General features: G+C 51.4%; 9 protein-coding genes across 9 annotated transcripts; 5 read left to right on the top strand and 4 right to left on the bottom strand.

Moving 5' to 3' along the window:
• Positions 1–1305: 1305 nt before the first annotated feature.
• BDW70DRAFT_92827 (uncharacterized protein) lies at positions 1306–2236 on the bottom strand. The gene is made up of 2 exons (XM_073745205.1): positions 1753–2236; positions 1306–1682 (listed from the first exon to the last, which is right to left on the bottom strand). The coding sequence occupies exons 1-2, from the start codon at positions 2072–2074 to the stop codon at positions 1537–1539; spliced, it is 468 nt and encodes a 155-aa protein (XP_073599559.1). The 5' UTR covers positions 2075–2236; the 3' UTR covers positions 1306–1536.
• Positions 2237–3848: 1612 nt separating this feature from the next.
• BDW70DRAFT_92850 (uncharacterized protein) lies at positions 3849–5847 on the top strand. The gene is made up of 3 exons (XM_073745206.1): positions 3849–4791; positions 4851–5603; positions 5659–5847. Exons 1-3 carry the CDS (start codon positions 4011–4013, stop codon positions 5682–5684), a joined length of 1560 nt encoding a protein of 519 aa, XP_073599558.1. The 5' UTR covers positions 3849–4010; the 3' UTR covers positions 5685–5847.
• A 933-nt stretch (positions 5848–6780) lies between these two features.
• BDW70DRAFT_128780 (uncharacterized protein) lies at positions 6781–8283 on the top strand. Its single transcript, XM_073735491.1, has one exon. The coding sequence runs from the start codon at positions 7236–7238 to the stop codon at positions 7866–7868; it is 633 nt and encodes a 210-aa protein (XP_073599557.1). The 5' UTR covers positions 6781–7235; the 3' UTR covers positions 7869–8283.
• Positions 8284–8391: 108 nt separating this feature from the next.
• On the bottom strand, positions 8392–10443 carry BDW70DRAFT_170062 (major facilitator superfamily domain-containing protein; the record flags this gene model as incomplete). Its single annotated transcript, XM_073742841.1, has 7 exons — positions 10311–10443; positions 10233–10253; positions 10126–10183; positions 9345–10072; positions 9184–9286; positions 8628–9110; positions 8392–8579 (listed from the first exon to the last, which is right to left on the bottom strand). Exons 1-7 carry the CDS (start codon positions 10395–10397, stop codon positions 8392–8394), a joined length of 1668 nt encoding a protein of 555 aa, XP_073599556.1. The 5' UTR covers positions 10398–10443.
• A 47-nt stretch (positions 10444–10490) lies between these two features.
• Positions 10491–11339, top strand: BDW70DRAFT_128778 (putative DRAP deaminase). Its single transcript, XM_073735490.1, has one exon. It carries the CDS (start codon positions 10607–10609, stop codon positions 11273–11275), a length of 669 nt encoding a protein of 222 aa, XP_073599555.1. The 5' UTR covers positions 10491–10606; the 3' UTR covers positions 11276–11339.
• Positions 11340–11417: 78 nt separating this feature from the next.
• BDW70DRAFT_128777 (urate oxidase) lies at positions 11418–12747 on the top strand. Its single transcript, XM_073735489.1, has 3 exons — positions 11418–11754; positions 11826–12472; positions 12527–12747. Exons 1-3 carry the CDS (start codon positions 11618–11620, stop codon positions 12646–12648), a joined length of 906 nt encoding a protein of 301 aa, XP_073599554.1. The 5' UTR covers positions 11418–11617; the 3' UTR covers positions 12649–12747.
• BDW70DRAFT_128776 (mitochondrial 54S ribosomal protein uL13m) lies at positions 12748–13677 on the bottom strand. The gene is made up of 3 exons (XM_073735488.1): positions 13593–13677; positions 13139–13499; positions 12748–13078 (listed from the first exon to the last, which is right to left on the bottom strand). The coding sequence occupies exons 1-3, from the start codon at positions 13611–13613 to the stop codon at positions 12960–12962; spliced, it is 501 nt and encodes a 166-aa protein (XP_073599553.1). The 5' UTR covers positions 13614–13677; the 3' UTR covers positions 12748–12959.
• A 181-nt stretch (positions 13678–13858) lies between these two features.
• BDW70DRAFT_128773 (40S ribosomal protein uS9) lies at positions 13859–15349 on the top strand. The gene is made up of 4 exons (XM_073735487.1): positions 13859–14005; positions 14078–14100; positions 14460–14531; positions 14601–15349. The coding sequence occupies exons 1-4, from the start codon at positions 13960–13962 to the stop codon at positions 14889–14891; spliced, it is 432 nt and encodes a 143-aa protein (XP_073599552.1). The 5' UTR covers positions 13859–13959; the 3' UTR covers positions 14892–15349.
• A 443-nt stretch (positions 15350–15792) lies between these two features.
• On the bottom strand, positions 15793–17109 carry BDW70DRAFT_156408 (RNA-binding protein; the record flags this gene model as incomplete). The annotated part of the gene is made up of 5 exons (XM_073740179.1): positions 15793–16281; positions 16339–16797; positions 16847–16899; positions 16973–16994; positions 17056–17109. 5 exons carry the CDS (start codon positions 17107–17109, stop codon positions 15793–15795), a joined length of 1077 nt encoding a protein of 358 aa, XP_073599551.1.
• Positions 17110–17258: the final 149 nt, after the last annotated feature.

Raw genomic sequence — 17258 nt, 5'->3', positions numbered from 1 at the left:
GGAATGCTTGAGCTTACGGTGTAATCGGGAAGGGACCTCTAGATAATCCGGGGCGAAGCTTCAAGAGCGCAAATAGAGATCCACACGGGCAATTCTTCATGCTGCAGAGTGGGAACCACAAGCTCTCCTAGACCCGTATTCTTGCTTCTATGTATCCTCGAAGGGGGATCCCCTAGGCGCGATGCGATGAGCACAACGCTGCACACGCCGCACCGTCGGGGGGACGCCCACCGCCTGGCTGGGTTTCTCCCGTGGAAGATTCCATGAGCGGGCCTTCGGCTTCTGTGTGGAGTTGACTTGCCGTGATCGGACCGCCACACAGGGTATGGTGCAGGGATAGGCTCGCTAGTTACGTTTGAGAGTTGGACTAAATCCTAGGTGCGGACTGGACCAGCGGTCGTTCCATGGGAGCGTTCACAAGTGGCAAGTAGGGCGAGGTTCTGCAGGCTGCAAGAGGTTAGTACTCCAACTTAGAACGAGGATTGAAGGATCACGATAGCCATGAAATGAGACAATGATGGTCGGGTGACGTGCGAGGAGTCAGTAGTGAACGGATAGTGCGAACCCATCCATCTGGAACAGAATCTCTAGCTCCAGAGACTTGTGTTTCTCCGTCCGACCGTGTGTCAGTCTGGCTTACAAACATCCCGATCCTTTCCGGGGAAACCTTCCTTTCCGGGACAAGCCGTTCCGCGCCTTGCCGGCTGGTCGCATCGTTTGATTATGTCTTGGAAAAAAAATCTCTCAGCATTCTCGCTTGCCATAATCCTAAAATGGTGGATGCAGTCATGGTGTGGCATCACTCCCACATGGTGTGCTGTAACCAAAATGTCGAGTGCCAGAACCGTCAGGCCCAGATCAGCTGTCGAGTCCGCCACCATGGTAAGGTCCACATCAAGCCGAAGAAGCAGCGACGATTTTCTTGTGGAGCTCAGCCGTCAACTCTGTTTCTACACAGGAGCCATTCACAGCCACGGGGTTAATGTAGAGGAAGGTTTGGGTATCACATTGCGCAGAGTTTACCAAAACCATGGACTAGACAGTAAACTCTATCCTGTTAGGGGAAGTCTCTGACAATCGCAACCTGGGCTGTCGCTGGCCCTTTCAGGGTTAAACTGATCAAGGGAAGTGCGTGGAAGCTGGCGTGCTAATCGCACTGGATCTGCCACATCCCGTCATTAAACATGGAAGGTTGGCTTTCGGCGTTCGCGCGTTTAGCGATTGAAATGAAGGGCGCCTGCGCGGAATGCTGGGATATTCCGCCTGCTACCGTAGGACGTCACCATAACAAGCTGGCGCTTATCGTAACCCAAGAAATGGAGGACTAGCACGGAAGCAGATAGTGTACTCGGTATGAGATTAAATATATAATCGTAGGATTTGCCGATTGTGAGCCGTTAGAGGTATGAAGGATCGGTTCGACTTGAAAATGGGATGCCCAAATCGAGTAAGCCGTCCGCGATGACTTCTATCCCCTCTTTGACTCTGTAAAAGTTGAAGACCAGGATGTGCTCTGTAAACACCAGGGTTGGTTGCTTATTTGTCTGGATGCTGTACGGAGTACTGGAGACAGATTAAGCTTATCTGAGTGTATCCACAGCACCCATAGTCGTGCAAAATGTGCCTGGATCTCCAGACGGCAGATTGATCCTGCCGTGGAGTCAAGTGGGCATCATGATGTGCTTTGGACTCGACATTTCTTCAGCTCAGGATCTCTCCACTTGATAACTCTGATAAGGTTGACACCCCTACCTGGAGATGTGGAAATGTGGATGTGCCATGAGGTTGATGGACCAATATTCGGCCTGCGGAGACTGTCAACTGCGGAGAAATGGATAATGTGCATGGATCCAAGCCCTATGGGACAACGGGATGAAGGATGATTCTGCATGCTGGCGCTGGTGAGCATTGAACTCGCGGACAAAAGTACAGGGGCGTCGAGATCCTTCAGGAATGCAGCCAGATTGCAGCCAGATTGCAGCTGAAAAGGCTTCAAAAAGCCTTTGGCAAATTCACGGCGGCAGCCACTCAGAAGCTCAACGCTGCTGCCATCCTGTGCGTATATTGTGCGCATACGGTTCCGCTCCCTGGCTTATCGAACAAGGCCAATGAGCAGCAGCAGCTTTCATCCTGGGCTTCCATCCTGGTAAGCCAGACTACAGTGTAATTGCCTGTCGTAAGATCGGATCGACCGACTCCGGTAAGCGCACCGGCTGCGAGTTTCGACTTCACCTTAGGCATGCTTTCCTTGGCATGGAAAGAGGTGCATTCGCCGACTCCGCTTGCGTTAGTGCGTTCGAATCGCGTTGGACTCGTGAAGACAACCCGAAATGACTTGGGTCCTGCTGGATGCGGAACTGCGTGAAGCATCATCACCGTTCTCGGCACACGTCCGACAATCACCAGCCACCGCAGCCTATAAAGTACCGCAGAAAGGAAGGACTTGGAGATGTCTTGTAGCTGATGATTTTGGGCTTGTGATAGCCCAATAAAACGAGCCAACGGAGCGAGTCTAACCGTGCAGACCACATCATACTATTTTCCCCTGTTTGCCGCTGCTGCCAACCAGATCCCGCTCTGCCGGGCAATGTTCGGCCTTGGTTCGTCCCAGCAAGTCGAGACTTGTCCTGGTCCATCGTACCGTTCCTGTATCAGGCGAAACAACCAGATCCTCAGAGAGAAACAGCAATCTGCGCTCGGTATCCTCAAAGGAAATTATCCTTCTGGATTATATAGAAACAATAGAAACACTAGAAACAATTTTCGACTGACCTCCTATCAATTGATGAAGGAGGTGGCCTCGAATCTGATCAGTGAGCCACGAATCAGCGCAAGTCAACGTGTTGAATAATAACATGAGCATATCATCATCGTCTGGAAATAATTTTGGAAATTATTCTGGAAAATTTTCTGGAAATAATAAAAATAATAATCAGAAATCCATTTTCGCCTCCCCGAGCCTGATCGTCACCGCTCAATCGTTCACGCTCACTTTTCCCCCCTCTCTTCCTCAGTTCCTCTCTTTCTTTTCCTCTGTACTTTTCAGTTCCCCTAACTTGCTGCTGCTCCGCCGCCCTCCGTGCTCGCCTCCCCTCCTCCCTCCATTCCCGTGGGAGGTCTCGCTAGCTTTCCTTGGGTCCTCTGCCTACCGAATTTCGTCTTTAAATTTTTTTTTTTTCTCCTCCCTTTTCGTTTCCTGTCTTTTCCAAAAAGAAGTGAAATTATACTTTTTTTTTTTCGACAGTTTCTTTTTCTTCCACCTCTTCACTTTCTTTTCTTCCTGATCTCCGCACCTATACGCGCCTGTCCCTGGCGAGACTGCACGATCAAACAAAATATCCTAGTCGATATCGCGCATTGTTGACGCGAAGCAGAAATCGGCTAGCAATCCTCCTTGTCTGCTGCTGGTCAAGACCCACCTACACGCCGGCTTTTCGTGGTGGATCATAACCATCTTCTGTTTTTGACAACGTGCGGATAAAAAGAAGTTCCCACACGCTGTGATTTTCCTGGTGGGTGACCGTGGGGACCTCAGATTAAGCATCTCAACCTGTCCTGACTTTCTTCCCTTCAGTGGAGTCGCCTTGTTCCTGTACAACAACATCGTCGCCCTTGACCAAGCACGTCGAGACAGCACTCTCTGTTTGTGAAGATTGCGCTCGATCACGGTCTCTCTACCTGTCATTTTTGTTCGCCCTCTCGGTTAGATCGAGCAAAGTCGCGTCGGAAGGCAACAATCGGGGTGAAGAATTGAGGACGAAAGACTAGAGATAACACTCGTGGGGAAAAAATTCTTCGAGGACGCGATCAGTGAAAGTCATCGAGCGGGCAGTTGCTTTCGCACTCGAACCGGGTGCTCCTGCGTCGAAGAGACACCTGAAAAAAGAGCTTTCACGTTTTGCGATCAATGATCGGGATACCGTGAAATTTGCCCCTCGCCAGTCCTCAGTCCCTGTCATCTCCTCCACCACCTCCATCTACAGTCCTTGTCAAATTCACTCCCCGTCGTGATGGATCCTAGAAACCATCCTTCTCGGCCTCCGTCTACCAGTCTGCCTCAAGGATCGGCGCCTCTTCCCTCTGCTCCCATCTCGAGCATGCCAATGCCCCAGTACACGATGCAGCCTCAGTACCCAGTCTCTCAGCCGCACACCCTGCCTCCTCTGCAACCCCATCATAGCCAGTCGCCCGCTCCTCACTCGTACATGGGGCAGCCGCCGTACCGGCCTGATCTGAACAGGTACCCCGCATCAAGTCACGATGTTTACGCGTCTTCTGCTGCGCCGATAATGCCCCACACTACCGTGGGCAGCTTGCCTCCGACATCTTTCCTTTCTCATCCCAATCCGCAGGCGCAGGCACAGGCGCAGCAATCGCCGCACTATCCTCCTCCTCATAGCGTGCTCCCGCCTGCTTCCAGCGCTCAGTCGTACCCGCAGCCAATTGCGCCGGCGCCTCCCCGGGACCGTCGTGCTGACTTCAACAATGGACTTCCTTCAGGAGCATTCAGTTATTCGGACGGAAAGCCTCAAGGTTGGGACCCCGTTGCTGCGAATGGTGCTGCGCCGTATCCCGGGAAGGACTCCCCGCGAACCCAGGTTGTTGGTTCTCAGGGGCGACGCGGTATCCTTCCGAGTGTTCCGGGACGCGCAACTCCGGTCACAAATGGTGTTAACGGCACCGGCAAGAACACCACCATCCCGGCCAAGGATGCCGATGGAAAGTTCCCTTGCCCGAATTGTAACAAAACTTATCTTCATGCCAAACATCTCAAGCGCCATCTGCTACGCCGTGAGTTTTCCCCGTCTGTATACAATGGCTGATAAGTTGCTAACTGCTCTGCGTTCTAGACACCGGTGACCGGCCGTACATGTGTGTTCTTTGCAAAGACACCTTCTCTCGCAGTGATATCCTGAAACGTCATTTCCAAAAATGCTCAATCAGGCGTGGTAACCCCACCGGAGCAACGCACTTGTCGCACCCCAATGCGCATGTGAAGAGGTCCCAACAGCAGGCTGCGGCGAATCCTGTAAAACCTGTCCAGGATGAAGTCAGTAGTTCCGTCCCGCCTCCCAATGGCATCCCGGGCACGACTTACGGCGAGGGAGCCGTCAACGGCAATGGATTAGCTCCGGCCCGGCCAGGGTACGCGGATCACCAGACTATGGGCTTCCCAATGTCATCCGTCAACGGGATGGGCCGTGGTCAGCCTGAAGACGCGTTTCCCGGCGGCCGGCCGCATCAAGGAGCCCCTTGGCCACAAGCTCCCAAGCAGAGCCCGTATCTCGTGCAGCCGGGTGCTGACCCTTCTGGCCACCAGTTGAATATTGACCGAAACATCGAGCAGGTAAAACAACCGGTTGTTCAAGACCCCAAGCGCCCTGTGATGCCTGGACATCCCGGCCACCCCGGTGAGCTTGACTGGACGTCTATGTTCCAGCCTCAAGCTCCCGAGGGCTACATGTTCTCCCAGTCTATGCCTGGTGGCCAAGAGCCCATCCACGCTCATGTCGAGACCGAGCGAAAGTACTACCCCACCACTACCGCTGGGCAAGAGAGTGGAATGAACGGTCTCTATCTGGCCTCGACTATGAGTGGCGACGGTAAGGACTACCTAGTCTCCAACTACGCTCACAAACAGTCACTGATCAACAATAGGCACCGTTCAGCCCGCCAGACAATAGATGCGAATTAAATCGACATTCGGGGGTCACCGCGTGTCCTGTATTTTACTCCGCTTGAGTTCTTATTCGTCAAAAATAGATTTACGCTTTCCTGTTTCTACAACCAAAGACGCTGCGATTTCCGAGTACGTTACGAAGAGGTCGAAATACTCAACGGGGTCAGACCAGCATGCATACTCTCAACATGATATTTTTCTTCGATTTCCCAGCAACATTCAGTTACGAAAACGATTTCTCTATCCGTGGGTATCTGGCCAAATTTGTTTGATTTTTTCCAGCTTGTCAAAAAATCGTTTCAGCATTTTCCAACGGCGAGTGCGGTATCATGAGTGGCCGATGGTACAGGGTGTGGTTTATCCGGCGTCCAACTATAGACTCGGGCATGTTTCTTGTGTTTGCGATTCTGGTTCCTCTCGTTTTTCTCTTCCAAATACGGCCAAAGGATCTCTTCCTCGCGGAAGGCTTCTGTCGACTATCGATTCCGATCCACATGTGTGTTCGGGCTTTATTTGCATAAATTTACGGCCGTGTTCAACCACATGTTCTTTTCCGTTCAAAACGATGTAAGTAGGTCTGTATGTTCTGGCCGGATATGGCTACTTGCAACCTCGGAGAGTTGCTGTTGTCTCTGCGTTCTGCGTCCATTACAAGCCGATGTTTGTGTATCTTTACTGTTACGGCCCCATGTCTCTTAACCGGATACATACGTTTATGTCTGGGAGTGCAACATCCCCGACAGAGATGCAGTTAGCTTTCTGTTTGCTCTGCTCTGATACGCACCCTGGTTTGCTCGAGGTTCCATACGTCTGTGTTTCATTTTACAGTCCTGTTGTTTGCACGGTTCCGGCAGGGCTCGGATGAGAAAATGCCAAGAAGGCCAAAAAATTAGAATATAGAGCGAAATTCGAGAGAATAAGAGATACATTATAGATCTGTCCTGCAAGCCATCTATTTATTCTATAATCATAGTAGGATGTATTATTGCCAGCCTTTCATCCGAGTCCCGAGGATTCCCTACGCCGACGCCTGACCCCTCTTCGGCTCAGTTGGGGACTCTTAAGAATAAATACCCTGTCCCTCTACTCCGTACTACTGCGAACTATGGAGTCTGGAGACAATCGAACCCGGAGATTCAAACTGGAGTCAACGTGGGGTTTGAAACGACGTCACTGGTGCACGGAGATATCAGCACCTTCTGATTGGTGGTCGTCCACGGGTCGAATCGGGGAACTCGCGATAACTTTTCCCACCTCATTCAACTCCTGAAGTCATCACCATCGTCTGTGCTAGAGTACCCGGCGTGCCTCATCTCCTCTCTATCTCCAATCCTTAGCAACCTGCAGCAAACTGACAGTTATTATTCCCAATAACAACTGCAAATACCCGCACCATCCGCACCATCACCGGCTTACCTCGTCTCCCGATAATATCCCGATTCCGAGCCGGCTTTGATCGTCCAAGCATCCCCACTGACGGGTTTAAGCCTCAAACTACCATCATCCTATTCTCCTCTCTCTTCCTAGAGTCCATAGACCGACCATCCAGGCCAGAATGTCCACCAACCGGCCCTTTCTGGCGAACTTCCTCGCTGCGTTCCGCGCGCAGTCAACCTACAAAGCATCAACTGCCGGCTCTCAATCCGCCACCGGCTCATCGTCGCTCTCCCCATCTCAGATTTCACAGGGTGCTCGAGCAATAGCTACAAAAGCCACATCCTCCTCTTCTTCATCTTCATCGTCCTCATCTTCTTCCGCCTCGCCATCCACAGTCCCAACCAATGTTCCATCATCATCTGAAACGGTCTCCTCGCCCTCCCACTACCACCACCATCACAGCCACCACCACCAGCCGTCAAGACCACACTCTCACAGCCGCGCCGCACCGTTAAACTCGCAAGCGCACCTAAACAACTCTGCAACCGATTCCTATTCATCTCCTTCCTCGCCGCCAACTTCCTCCTCGACGCCCATCCCCATCAGAAATAGCGACCGTCAGCGGCGCGGAAGCGACAGTTCTAGCGGATCGGGCGGGTTTCGCGATGCTCTGGGTCCCGAGAAATGGTATATCGGGGGGAGGACCGCGGCCGGAGAGGAGAGGTTCTATCGGCTCGGAATGGTGACCAAGGGGGGTGGACGGTTAGGAGGGAGTGGAAGAGTGGGCAGCTTTGATCAGTTGAGTCTGTGATAGCCTGCCTTTTACAATTGCATGGTTTGCTTTTTTGCTGAGCGGCTCTGTTTGAAACGGGGTGAATGGGATGATTCTCTAGTGATAAAATAAACTTCTTGCTTTGATCTGTTTGGACTGGCTGGCTGGATTGGGCGTTCGAAGCTCGGCATATGGGGGCGTTGGTTTTTAGCCTGCTTCGATTGCTATTTTCTTTGCGTTGCTTTGCTTGGTTTGAGGTTTTGTCTGTTTCCTTTTGTGAGTGATTGACTTGGTGATTGTGTGCTGTTCGCGCTGATCCCTAAAAAAACTGAGCCTACCTGTACATGGGACATCGGAGTTGACTTGGTCTGGCTTTGATCAGTTATTCCCGTTTTCCTGTATCTAACTATGTCTGAAATAAATAGATGCAAATACATTACTCTTCACTCTTGTGTCTTAGGCTCATTCCCGTTCCATTTGGCTTGGACTGATGTATACATGACTCCTCTACTACCTACAGATACAGAGAAGAGACGAGACAAGGGACAATGTAGCTATTAACCTACTCCCTCCCACGCCCCGCCAAAAGTCCTTCCCTCTCAGCGTCTCCATCCACAGTTTGTGCCCCAGAGTTAACCTGCCCTCCAAGTACCGGGATCACATTCCAGCCCCTCCTCATGTTTCTCCAGATCGTTCGAGTTCGCATATTCATCCTCCTAAACCAAGACACCCTGTCAGGGCCCTCGGTTTCTGTACCAGCATCCGCATCCACGGCCCCGTTCTTCGTCCTATACCCACCCGCGTCCTCCCCAAGCCCTAACATCATCCAGCTTGTAACAAAACACAACACACCCAGCGAATAAACCATAGTCTTCCAGCCGAACCGCCACTCTACAAACCCTCCCCACAACGAACCTAAGAGCATGCCCAGGAACTGCGCCATCGTTTGTATGCCGAACGCTTGGGCTATGCCTTTGACTTGGCGCTGTGTCCGACTTTGTCTCTCATCCCGCTTCATTTGGGTCTGGGTTCTGTCTTGGGTGGAAGGAAGCGGGGAGGGGACGGATTGTTGTAGCCGCACAAGGACATCCTGTGTTTCAACGAAGAGAGCCGGTGTTGCAAAGTTGATCAGTAGACCGATTAGGGTTAGGAGGGTTAAGAGGAGAGAGATCATGGCGGGGGAGTCGGTGGTGACGAATTGGAGGGACATAAGAGGGAAGGGGAGAATGAAGAAGGAAGTGAATGTTGGGAGTCGTGGGCCTTGTTTGTCGGATATATAGCCTCTCCTGCGTCAACGCTGATGGCCTCGCGGATTGGGGTAGGACTGGGGTTGAGAAGAAAGGGGAATACGTACCGAATAATGGCTCAAATAGCGCTGTTAAGGCGGAAGGAAGGAAGGCGAGGCCTGCGCCTAGGGGTGTCCAGTTGAAGGTTGTTTCAACGAAGATGGGTATTGTCTAGTTTTATTAGGATGCGACAAGTTTAGAATTGCCAAGGGAATGAAGCGTAACGTACGGCATCGAAAGCGGAGAATAAGAGGCCTTGGACGAGAAGGCCGAATGAAGAGATGACTACCCGGGGCTGTTTTGCGATCTGGACGAACGTTGGGAGCCGGGCATCCCCATATTCAGATTCCTGTTCGTAGTCCTGAGATTGCCCGTCTGTGAGTGTAGATTCACCGGACCCGGTCTCTATTTCTTGGGCCTCCGCAAAGGTCTGATATCCGGCATCTCCCTGAGAAGATAGGATGGTCTCCTGTGAGGTCGCAGCGGACGGGTTCGTGATAGCCCACTTAGCAGCGACCCCTTTCTCAATCATCGCAACCCTCATGACCAAATCCAAACCCACAAGTGCAAATGCCATCCGAAAAACAACATCATACCCTGCTTTGTCATAAACAATACCACCTAACAACGGACCAAGCAGAAACCCCAGCGCGACGGCAGACCCCTGATACCCAATCGTCTGCCCTAGATTATCGAGCGGGACGGAGTCCGTGAGGAGTGCGAGGCCCGCCACAGCGACCATAGCCGTCGCGCCACCTTGCAAAAGGCGCGCGATCACAAACATGACTGTTGTCCTGGCAATAGCCAGGAGGCCCATTGAGGCGCCGAGGAAGATCAGGCCTAGGAGGTAGGGGAGGCGTCGGGTAGGCGCGATATCGACAAGGTAGCCAAAGAGCGGGCAGCAGAGGAACGCTGTCAAGGCTTCGCTCATTAGGAGCAGGCTCACCCAGTAGCCACCTGTACTTTGTTTTAGCCCTTTGTTGTTGATGGAGGATGGATCATAAAATTACGGTCTTGATATGGAACATGCGCTCGTTCAGCCAGGGCTGTTGGGAGGATCGGCACTACCTAGACAGATGTCAGCCAGGTTCGTCAGAGCTTGCGATACGGTTCTTACCATTGCATAGAGAAAGTAGCCCTGTAACAAATGTCAGTAAGGAATCGGATACTTTGCGATTGACGGCGATTGACGTACTGTGAACGAGGAGACCCAAACTGTCGCAATGATAAAGACCGTTGATGAACGGAACCGGAGGAGCCAAGGGGGCCGTGTCAACTGCATTTTGCTCTCCTAACTCTTAATTGATACGTTGCGCCCTAAAGATATCTCGATCTTCTCAATGAATGTACTGTTACAGATCGCGGGCAAGGGAGCAAGGATCGCCGCTAAGCTTGACTACTGACATCAGTTCCCCACCACGCCTATAAATCCCCGGCTGCAGCTCTCCAACTCAAAACACAAGGAGCAACTCCACTACCCGCTTATACACAATGCGCTCTCCACACCTCCAATATCTTCAGAAATGCCTCTCACTCGCCGAGCAAGCCCCTTCTCTTCCCACAAATTTCCGCGTCGGCGCCCTCCTCGTCTCCCGTAAAGACGGCGACCTCATGACCGAACACGATGAGCTCCTCTCGACAGGCTACACAATGGAACTACCGGAAAACACTCACGCTGAGCAATGCCTTCTGTCAAATTACGCCTCTAAGCACTCCGTCTCGGAGGACCGTGTGTCAGAAGTCCTCCCTGACACGCCAGGCCGCAAACTAGTCCTCTACGTAACGATGGAGCCGTGTGGAAAGCGCCTATCAGGTAACCTACCCTGCGTGCAACGAATTATCCAGACAAGGAAGAATGGGCGGAGAGGCATTGAGAAGGTCTACTTTGGCGTAAAGGAGCCAACCACGTTTGTAGGGGAGTCGGAGGGGTGCAAGATGCTGACAGAGGCGGGGATCCAGTGGAGGGTTGTGCAAGGGCTCGAGAGAGAGATCCTGACAGTTGCGACGGCGGGACACGAGAACTCAGAGAAGGAGGTCAAGGAGGCATTGAGCAAAGTCGAGACGGACCTAGATAATATTAGTGAAGATGAGGCAAAGAGGCAGGATTTGTTGAGGCGGAATCCGATGAAGAGGGTGATGGAGACGACCGTTCCCTGGTAGTATCCTATACTACTAATAAAAATGTACAGTAATAATAATTGAGCTGCGTCTGCATCCGGATATATTATTCTTCGTGTCCACCTCAGCGTTGGGGACTAGGGATTTGGTGTATGGCGTTTGGCGCTGACCGGCTAGACTGATAAGATAAAGCTGGGAGGCTGCGGCCGGCCATCGCTTGCGGCCATCGGAGGTGGCCGATGGTCTTTCATCAGGCCATGCGCCGCAGATTTCCTGTCTCGGTTTCTTTAAAGACGGTGATCTGCCCGTGAAGCTATCATCCGCAGCTATACTGCTTAGATTTCTTTATCCTTATTGTCTCATCCGCTCACTAAGCCCATCACCATGTCGACCGTTGCAGCTGCCCGCTATGGTAAGGACAATGTTCGAGTCTACAAGGTCCACAAGGACCCGAAGACTGGAGTTCAGACCGTCTTTGAAATGACCGTCTGTGTCCTTCTAGAAGGTGAAATCGATACTTCGTAAGCGCAGCCCCCCGCCTCTCTTCAGTCCTATAGTATAAAGCGTAGAGAGACGCTAATATAGGTCTCAGCTACACCAAAGCCGACAACAGCGTCGTCGTTGCAACAGACTCCATCAAGAATACCATCTTTATTCTGGCCAAGCAGAACCCCGTCACACCTCCTGAGCTCTTTGGCTCCATTCTTGGTACTCATTTCATCAACAAGTACAAGCACATCCACGTCGCGCATACCAACATCATCACGCACCGCTGGACCCGCCTCAACATCGACGGCAAACCACACCCACACTCCTTTGTCCGCGACAGCGAGGAAACCCGCAACGTGCAAGTCGACGTGACGGAGGGCGTCGGCATCGATATCAAGTCCTCAATCAACAAGCTCACCGTGCTCAAAAGCACGGGTTCGCAATTCTGGGGCTTCGTCCGCGACGAGTACACAACACTCCCCGAAGTATGGGACCGCATCCTTAGTACCGATGTTGAAGCGACGTGGGCATGGAAGAGGTTCTCTGGGCTCGATGTGGTCCGTGGGAATGTGCCCAAGTTCGATGAGACTTGGGAGGCGGCGCGGAACATTACGCTCAAGACCTTTGCCGAGGAGGAGAGTGCTAGTGTCCAGGCGACTATGTACAAGATGGGCGAGAAGATTCTAGCGTATCAGCCGCTTCTTGAGACTGTGGAGTACTCGTTGCCGAATAAACATTACTTTGAAATTGGTGAGTCGTTACCACATATTCTCTATTTGCTTCTGCTGCTGACTGCTTGTTTAGATCTGAGCTGGCACAAGGGTCTTAAGAACACGGGCAAGGATGCTGAGGTGTTCGTACCCCAGACAAACCCTAACGGACTGATTATGTGCACTGTCGGCCGGAAGTCCAAGGCTAAGCTATAGACGACTATAGACTAGGTTTTTTTTCTCTATTCATTGCACACGGAGTTGGGCGACTGTACATAGCGGGATCTGGAATATCATTTATTCTGCCACGAAAAGCGCCATAGTCATGTAAGCTGTCAAACGCATTGTAGGGCCTCGAGGAATCGTACAAGGTGTGCATGTAGACGGAAGACGGCAATCGGAAAACAATTGAACATTTAACTCCCACCCATGCGCTAGAAATATCATACAAAAGTGATACATAAAATACAGTATATGCCGCTGGTATCTAGTCGAGCAATCAAACGAAACAGTCACCACGGGAACCTTTACTGCGAGGTCTTAGCCTCCTGGAAAGCCGCCTTGACTTCCGGTAACGCCCCAATGTTCGACGGAGCCCCAATGCGAACAATGTTATCCTTATACGGATGGTCGACGCCTTCGAACGCTACACGCAGTCAGTAACCTATCATAAATAGCCAATGAAGTAGCAAGAAAGGAGACTTACTCTTCAGCCTTGCCAACCGCTTATCTCGTAGCCGATTCTTCGGCAACATGCCTCTCACAGCACGTCGCAAAACCTCGCCTCCACCCCACTTCTCAAACATCTTGTCCATCGTCATACTGCGCAGACTACCGGGGCGGGTGGTGTGCGTATAGTACTTCTTCTGAAAACGCTTCTTGCCCGTTGTGTGGAGATCGTGGCAGCCGACAGCGACAACGTAATCACCGCAGTCTGTGGATGGGTCATAGATAGGCTTGTTCTTGCCCATGAGGATGAGGGCAATGGAAGAGGCAAGGCGACCGAGACTGCGGCCGTCCGTGCCGACGTCCACGAGGTGCCATGCTCGGGAGTAGGCAAGTCGGGTCTGGATGGGTTGTCAGTAGGAAACTTTTGCGGAGGCGCAGTAGAGGGCGACGGAGGAGGATATGAGTGCTGAGCAGAAAAGAGGATTACAAACCTTTCCAACAGTTTGCGACATCTTCAGAATAATCAACCTGGCTTGTCAGGTTCAATTGCCAATGCCTGACGTGCTAACAGAGCACTGCACCAACACAGCTAAACCAAACTTGCGGCCGCGGAGTCTGTCCGGACCGGATGAACAATACACCGTACCCAGAATAAGGGCACGTGATCCGAGCGGAAGCCCTACCATTCCTGACTCAAAACCGCCTAGCGCGAGACTAAGCGAAGGTCACCCGCACGGATTATTGTGTCCCCATCAATCTCAAGTCGAAGAAGTGTGCAAGACGTCGACGACAACTTCATCCCACCAAATCCACCCAGCACACTCCCCTTCCGACACCGACAAGGGCCATATACTCACCATGGCTTCCGTCCCGAGTGTGCAATGCTTCGGCAAGAAGAAGACGGGTAGGTTTTCGACATCTCGCATGGCTTGAGAAAAGAAGGCGAGTTGAGGCTAATCGCATTGAATCTCTTTAGCTACCGCTGTCGCCCACTGCAAGGTATGAGATATTGTTTTCTTTTTCATACACCTACACAACTAGATGTCGCCCTAGCGTTCGCACAAGTTTGGGTTCTGGAATCTGGTCTGGTTATGTGCTTGCGGGATTCGGGTCGGGTAGACGACGGTTCGGCACTGCGAATTGGATATGTGAGATTTGACTTGGGACAAAATAAATATGGTCTAGCGAAAGAACGGATCAATAAATCAAGAGACGGGTCCATTATTTTACTCGACACCCGATCGCACGCCAAAAAGATTCTGAACCCGATACTCGAACCCGGCCAGAACCTGACCTGTTTTGAATCGCGAACACTACACTCGGACATGTGGAACACAACGAAGCTAATAGTCACATAGCAAGGCAAGGGTCTTATCAAGGTCAACGGCCAGCCTCTCCAGCTTGTCCAGCCTGAGATCCTCCGCTTCAAGGTACACTCACCAACCCAACCAAGCCCGGCTTCACCTGAAGACAAATCCTCCTAACATTGCATGGAATAGGCCTACGAGCCCGTCCTCATCGTCGGTGCCGACAAATTCGCCGGCGTTGACATCCGCGTCCGTGTCACCGGTGGTGGTCACACCTCTCAGGTCTACGCCATCCGCCAGGCCATCGCCAAGTCCCTCGTCGCCTACTACCAGAAGTACGTTGACGAGCACTCCAAGAACCAGTTGAAGCAGGCTTTTGTTCAGTACGACCGCACACTCCTCGTTGCCGACAACCGCCGTGCCGAGCCCAAGAAGTTCGGTGGTCGCGGTGCTCGCGCTAGGTACCAGAAATCCTACCGTTAAAGCGTCGTTTGCTGCTGCGATGGTTGGGTGGGCGCGCGGTTTCTGTTATCTATCCTATCTTCTCTTTGCTCGGAATTAAAAAAAGAATATTAAGAATTTCTTTTTCTTAACGGTATTTACTGCTGGGAAACAATGATGAGAAGATAATAGAGAGGAACTGGTGTCTGTGTCTGTGCTTGGTGAGGTGTATTGGGACCCCTAGGATGCAGGGATGATAATGTCGCGTTCTGCTGTGCAATTAGAGGGATCATGCACAACCTGTGGTTGTCACAGCAGGGGTGGAATAATGGTTCGGTACTGGCTCTGTGATGACTGGATTAGTATAGGCCAGAAAAATTAAATATCACCCAAAATTCCTTTTCTTCAACCGCGTCTTTTCTGTGCTTCTAGTGCTGGGCCTAGATCTGGTTAAACTCGATGGAATGTACTCTTGGCGAAAAGCCCCATCAGAAACGAACAGCCCTAACTTCCCTACGCCGCCAACTTAGATACTTAAATATATTTACGTTAATAGTTGAATAAAGTGGTATTGGTTACTTATCGCTAAATGAAGTCTTCGTCTCAACCATCAATTTTCCAGGATACCCACCATATCTCCCGACAATACCCCCCACTCACATCTAAATGTGGCTGCTGAAATAAGACAAATTACTATGAAGTAAGCCCGTCAGTCATCACAGAGGAAAAAGACGGCACTAAGAACGGAAAAGAACTTAAAACGGTGGCAGATTGGTAAATGCCCTTCCTCATCAGCTTCATCAAATCATTGACTTCGCTCTCGGCGGGTTCAAAATCGAGGGTAATTGGAACGGACGTTCGGTCTCAACCAGGATTTGGAGATTTGAGGCGAGGTTCAGGTCCTTATTATCGTGGAAGAGTGCGGAATCCTGACAATGGATGTTTAAGTAGACACGCTGCTGTCTGGCCAGCAGACACCGCCGTTGAGACTGACTCCCAGTGCATGTTCTTCACTTTCCTCATCCTCAGACACATCAATAGAGAGAAGATGGAACCTGTTCGGCAACGAAGCGGGCTTCTTCGAAGCTGGAGCGTCCCGCCTGGGCCCGGCCGGGATCCTTGTCAGCGGTTCGGCGCACTCATCAGGGTAAAAGCCGATCTTCATCCCTTTGTAGGTAAGACGAGACATCAAACAAGAGCGCGCAAAGAGAGCATTGTGTACAGAGTTCGTCGATATGTAGGCATTTCCATGTCTGAACTTGACAGAGATCACAATCAGATTGTGGATATGTTCCATGTCTCTTCTGATGAGCCCTTCAGTGATATTTGGGTTCGCATTGTAGATAACCAGATTCCGAGAGGCTCCACTGCAAATTTTGGAGCGAACAAAAGGTGGAAGATAAAACTGACGGTCATTCCATAGGACGTCCACCTGAAGGGCAAGGTAGGTAAGTATTCAACTATGTTGCTGCCAGCATGCAGTACGTACCCTTTTTTCAGCCACATACAAGCCATATCTCCTTGTGTGGTCCAGAAAGTCCTGAGCAGCAGATTCCTCAACGAACGAAACACTTGCTGTGTGATCACGGGCCCAAACATATATGTGTAAAATGGCGCCGCCTCTTACAACATCCACAATATCGCGATGCGTAGCCTTGTCAGGAAGACCACGAATCAGTATAGTTCGTTGCTCAGCCTGAGGCGAGGATGATGCGCTTCCTGAAGACTCGCCGTAATCATCCCTCTCATCGCTGTGGGAGTCTGTCAGCGCATCCTCGTCATTGTCACCGCTATCGCAGAGCTCGGTCGGGAAATTGTGATGGCTATGGTCCGGTTCGGCAGAGAACGGTTTTGAGTAACCGTTTGACAGCGGGACTTTGTTTCTGACGGACTCTTCTCCGTTTTCATGAGCCTCAGATGGAGAGGGTGGGGTTCCGTATAGTATTATCTAGGAGTTTAGCTGGGAAAGGTATGGGCCTAGGCAAGTATGCTCCTACATCGAGGGTTTCACGAGACAGCCCTCCGCTCATGAGCGAATCTTTGAGCTTTGCTATCGTACTCCGTCAACGATTGTCCGAGCTCGACAGCAATCGGCGGTGCAAGCTGAGAAGCTGATAACATACTGAAATGGCGCGCCGTTTCAAGCTGTTACTCCAATTGCATGCCAGTCAGCGTGAGTATAACACTAAGAGTGTCGGCAACTGACCAGACGTTGATATTCCGCATTGGAGATGGTCACGAAATCCGGATTAGAAGGCATATTCTGGCGGAGTGAGGGAGTAAGTAGTGCAAGGTCAAAGGTAAGAGAGTTGGGGATCCGCACTCACAGAATTTGGTCTGTCAAGATATGATATATGTGAGTAGCTATCCACCGCAAATGATAGATCAAATAAGGCGATAAAGAGAGCA

The sequence above is a fragment of the Aspergillus foveolatus genome (assembly GCF_047715535.1).
Source record: "Aspergillus foveolatus strain CBS 279.81 unplaced genomic scaffold BDW70scaffold_5, whole genome shotgun sequence".
NCBI lineage: Eukaryota > Fungi > Ascomycota > Eurotiomycetes > Eurotiales > Aspergillaceae > Aspergillus > Aspergillus foveolatus.
This window is presented reverse-complemented; position numbering and strand designations above follow the sequence as displayed.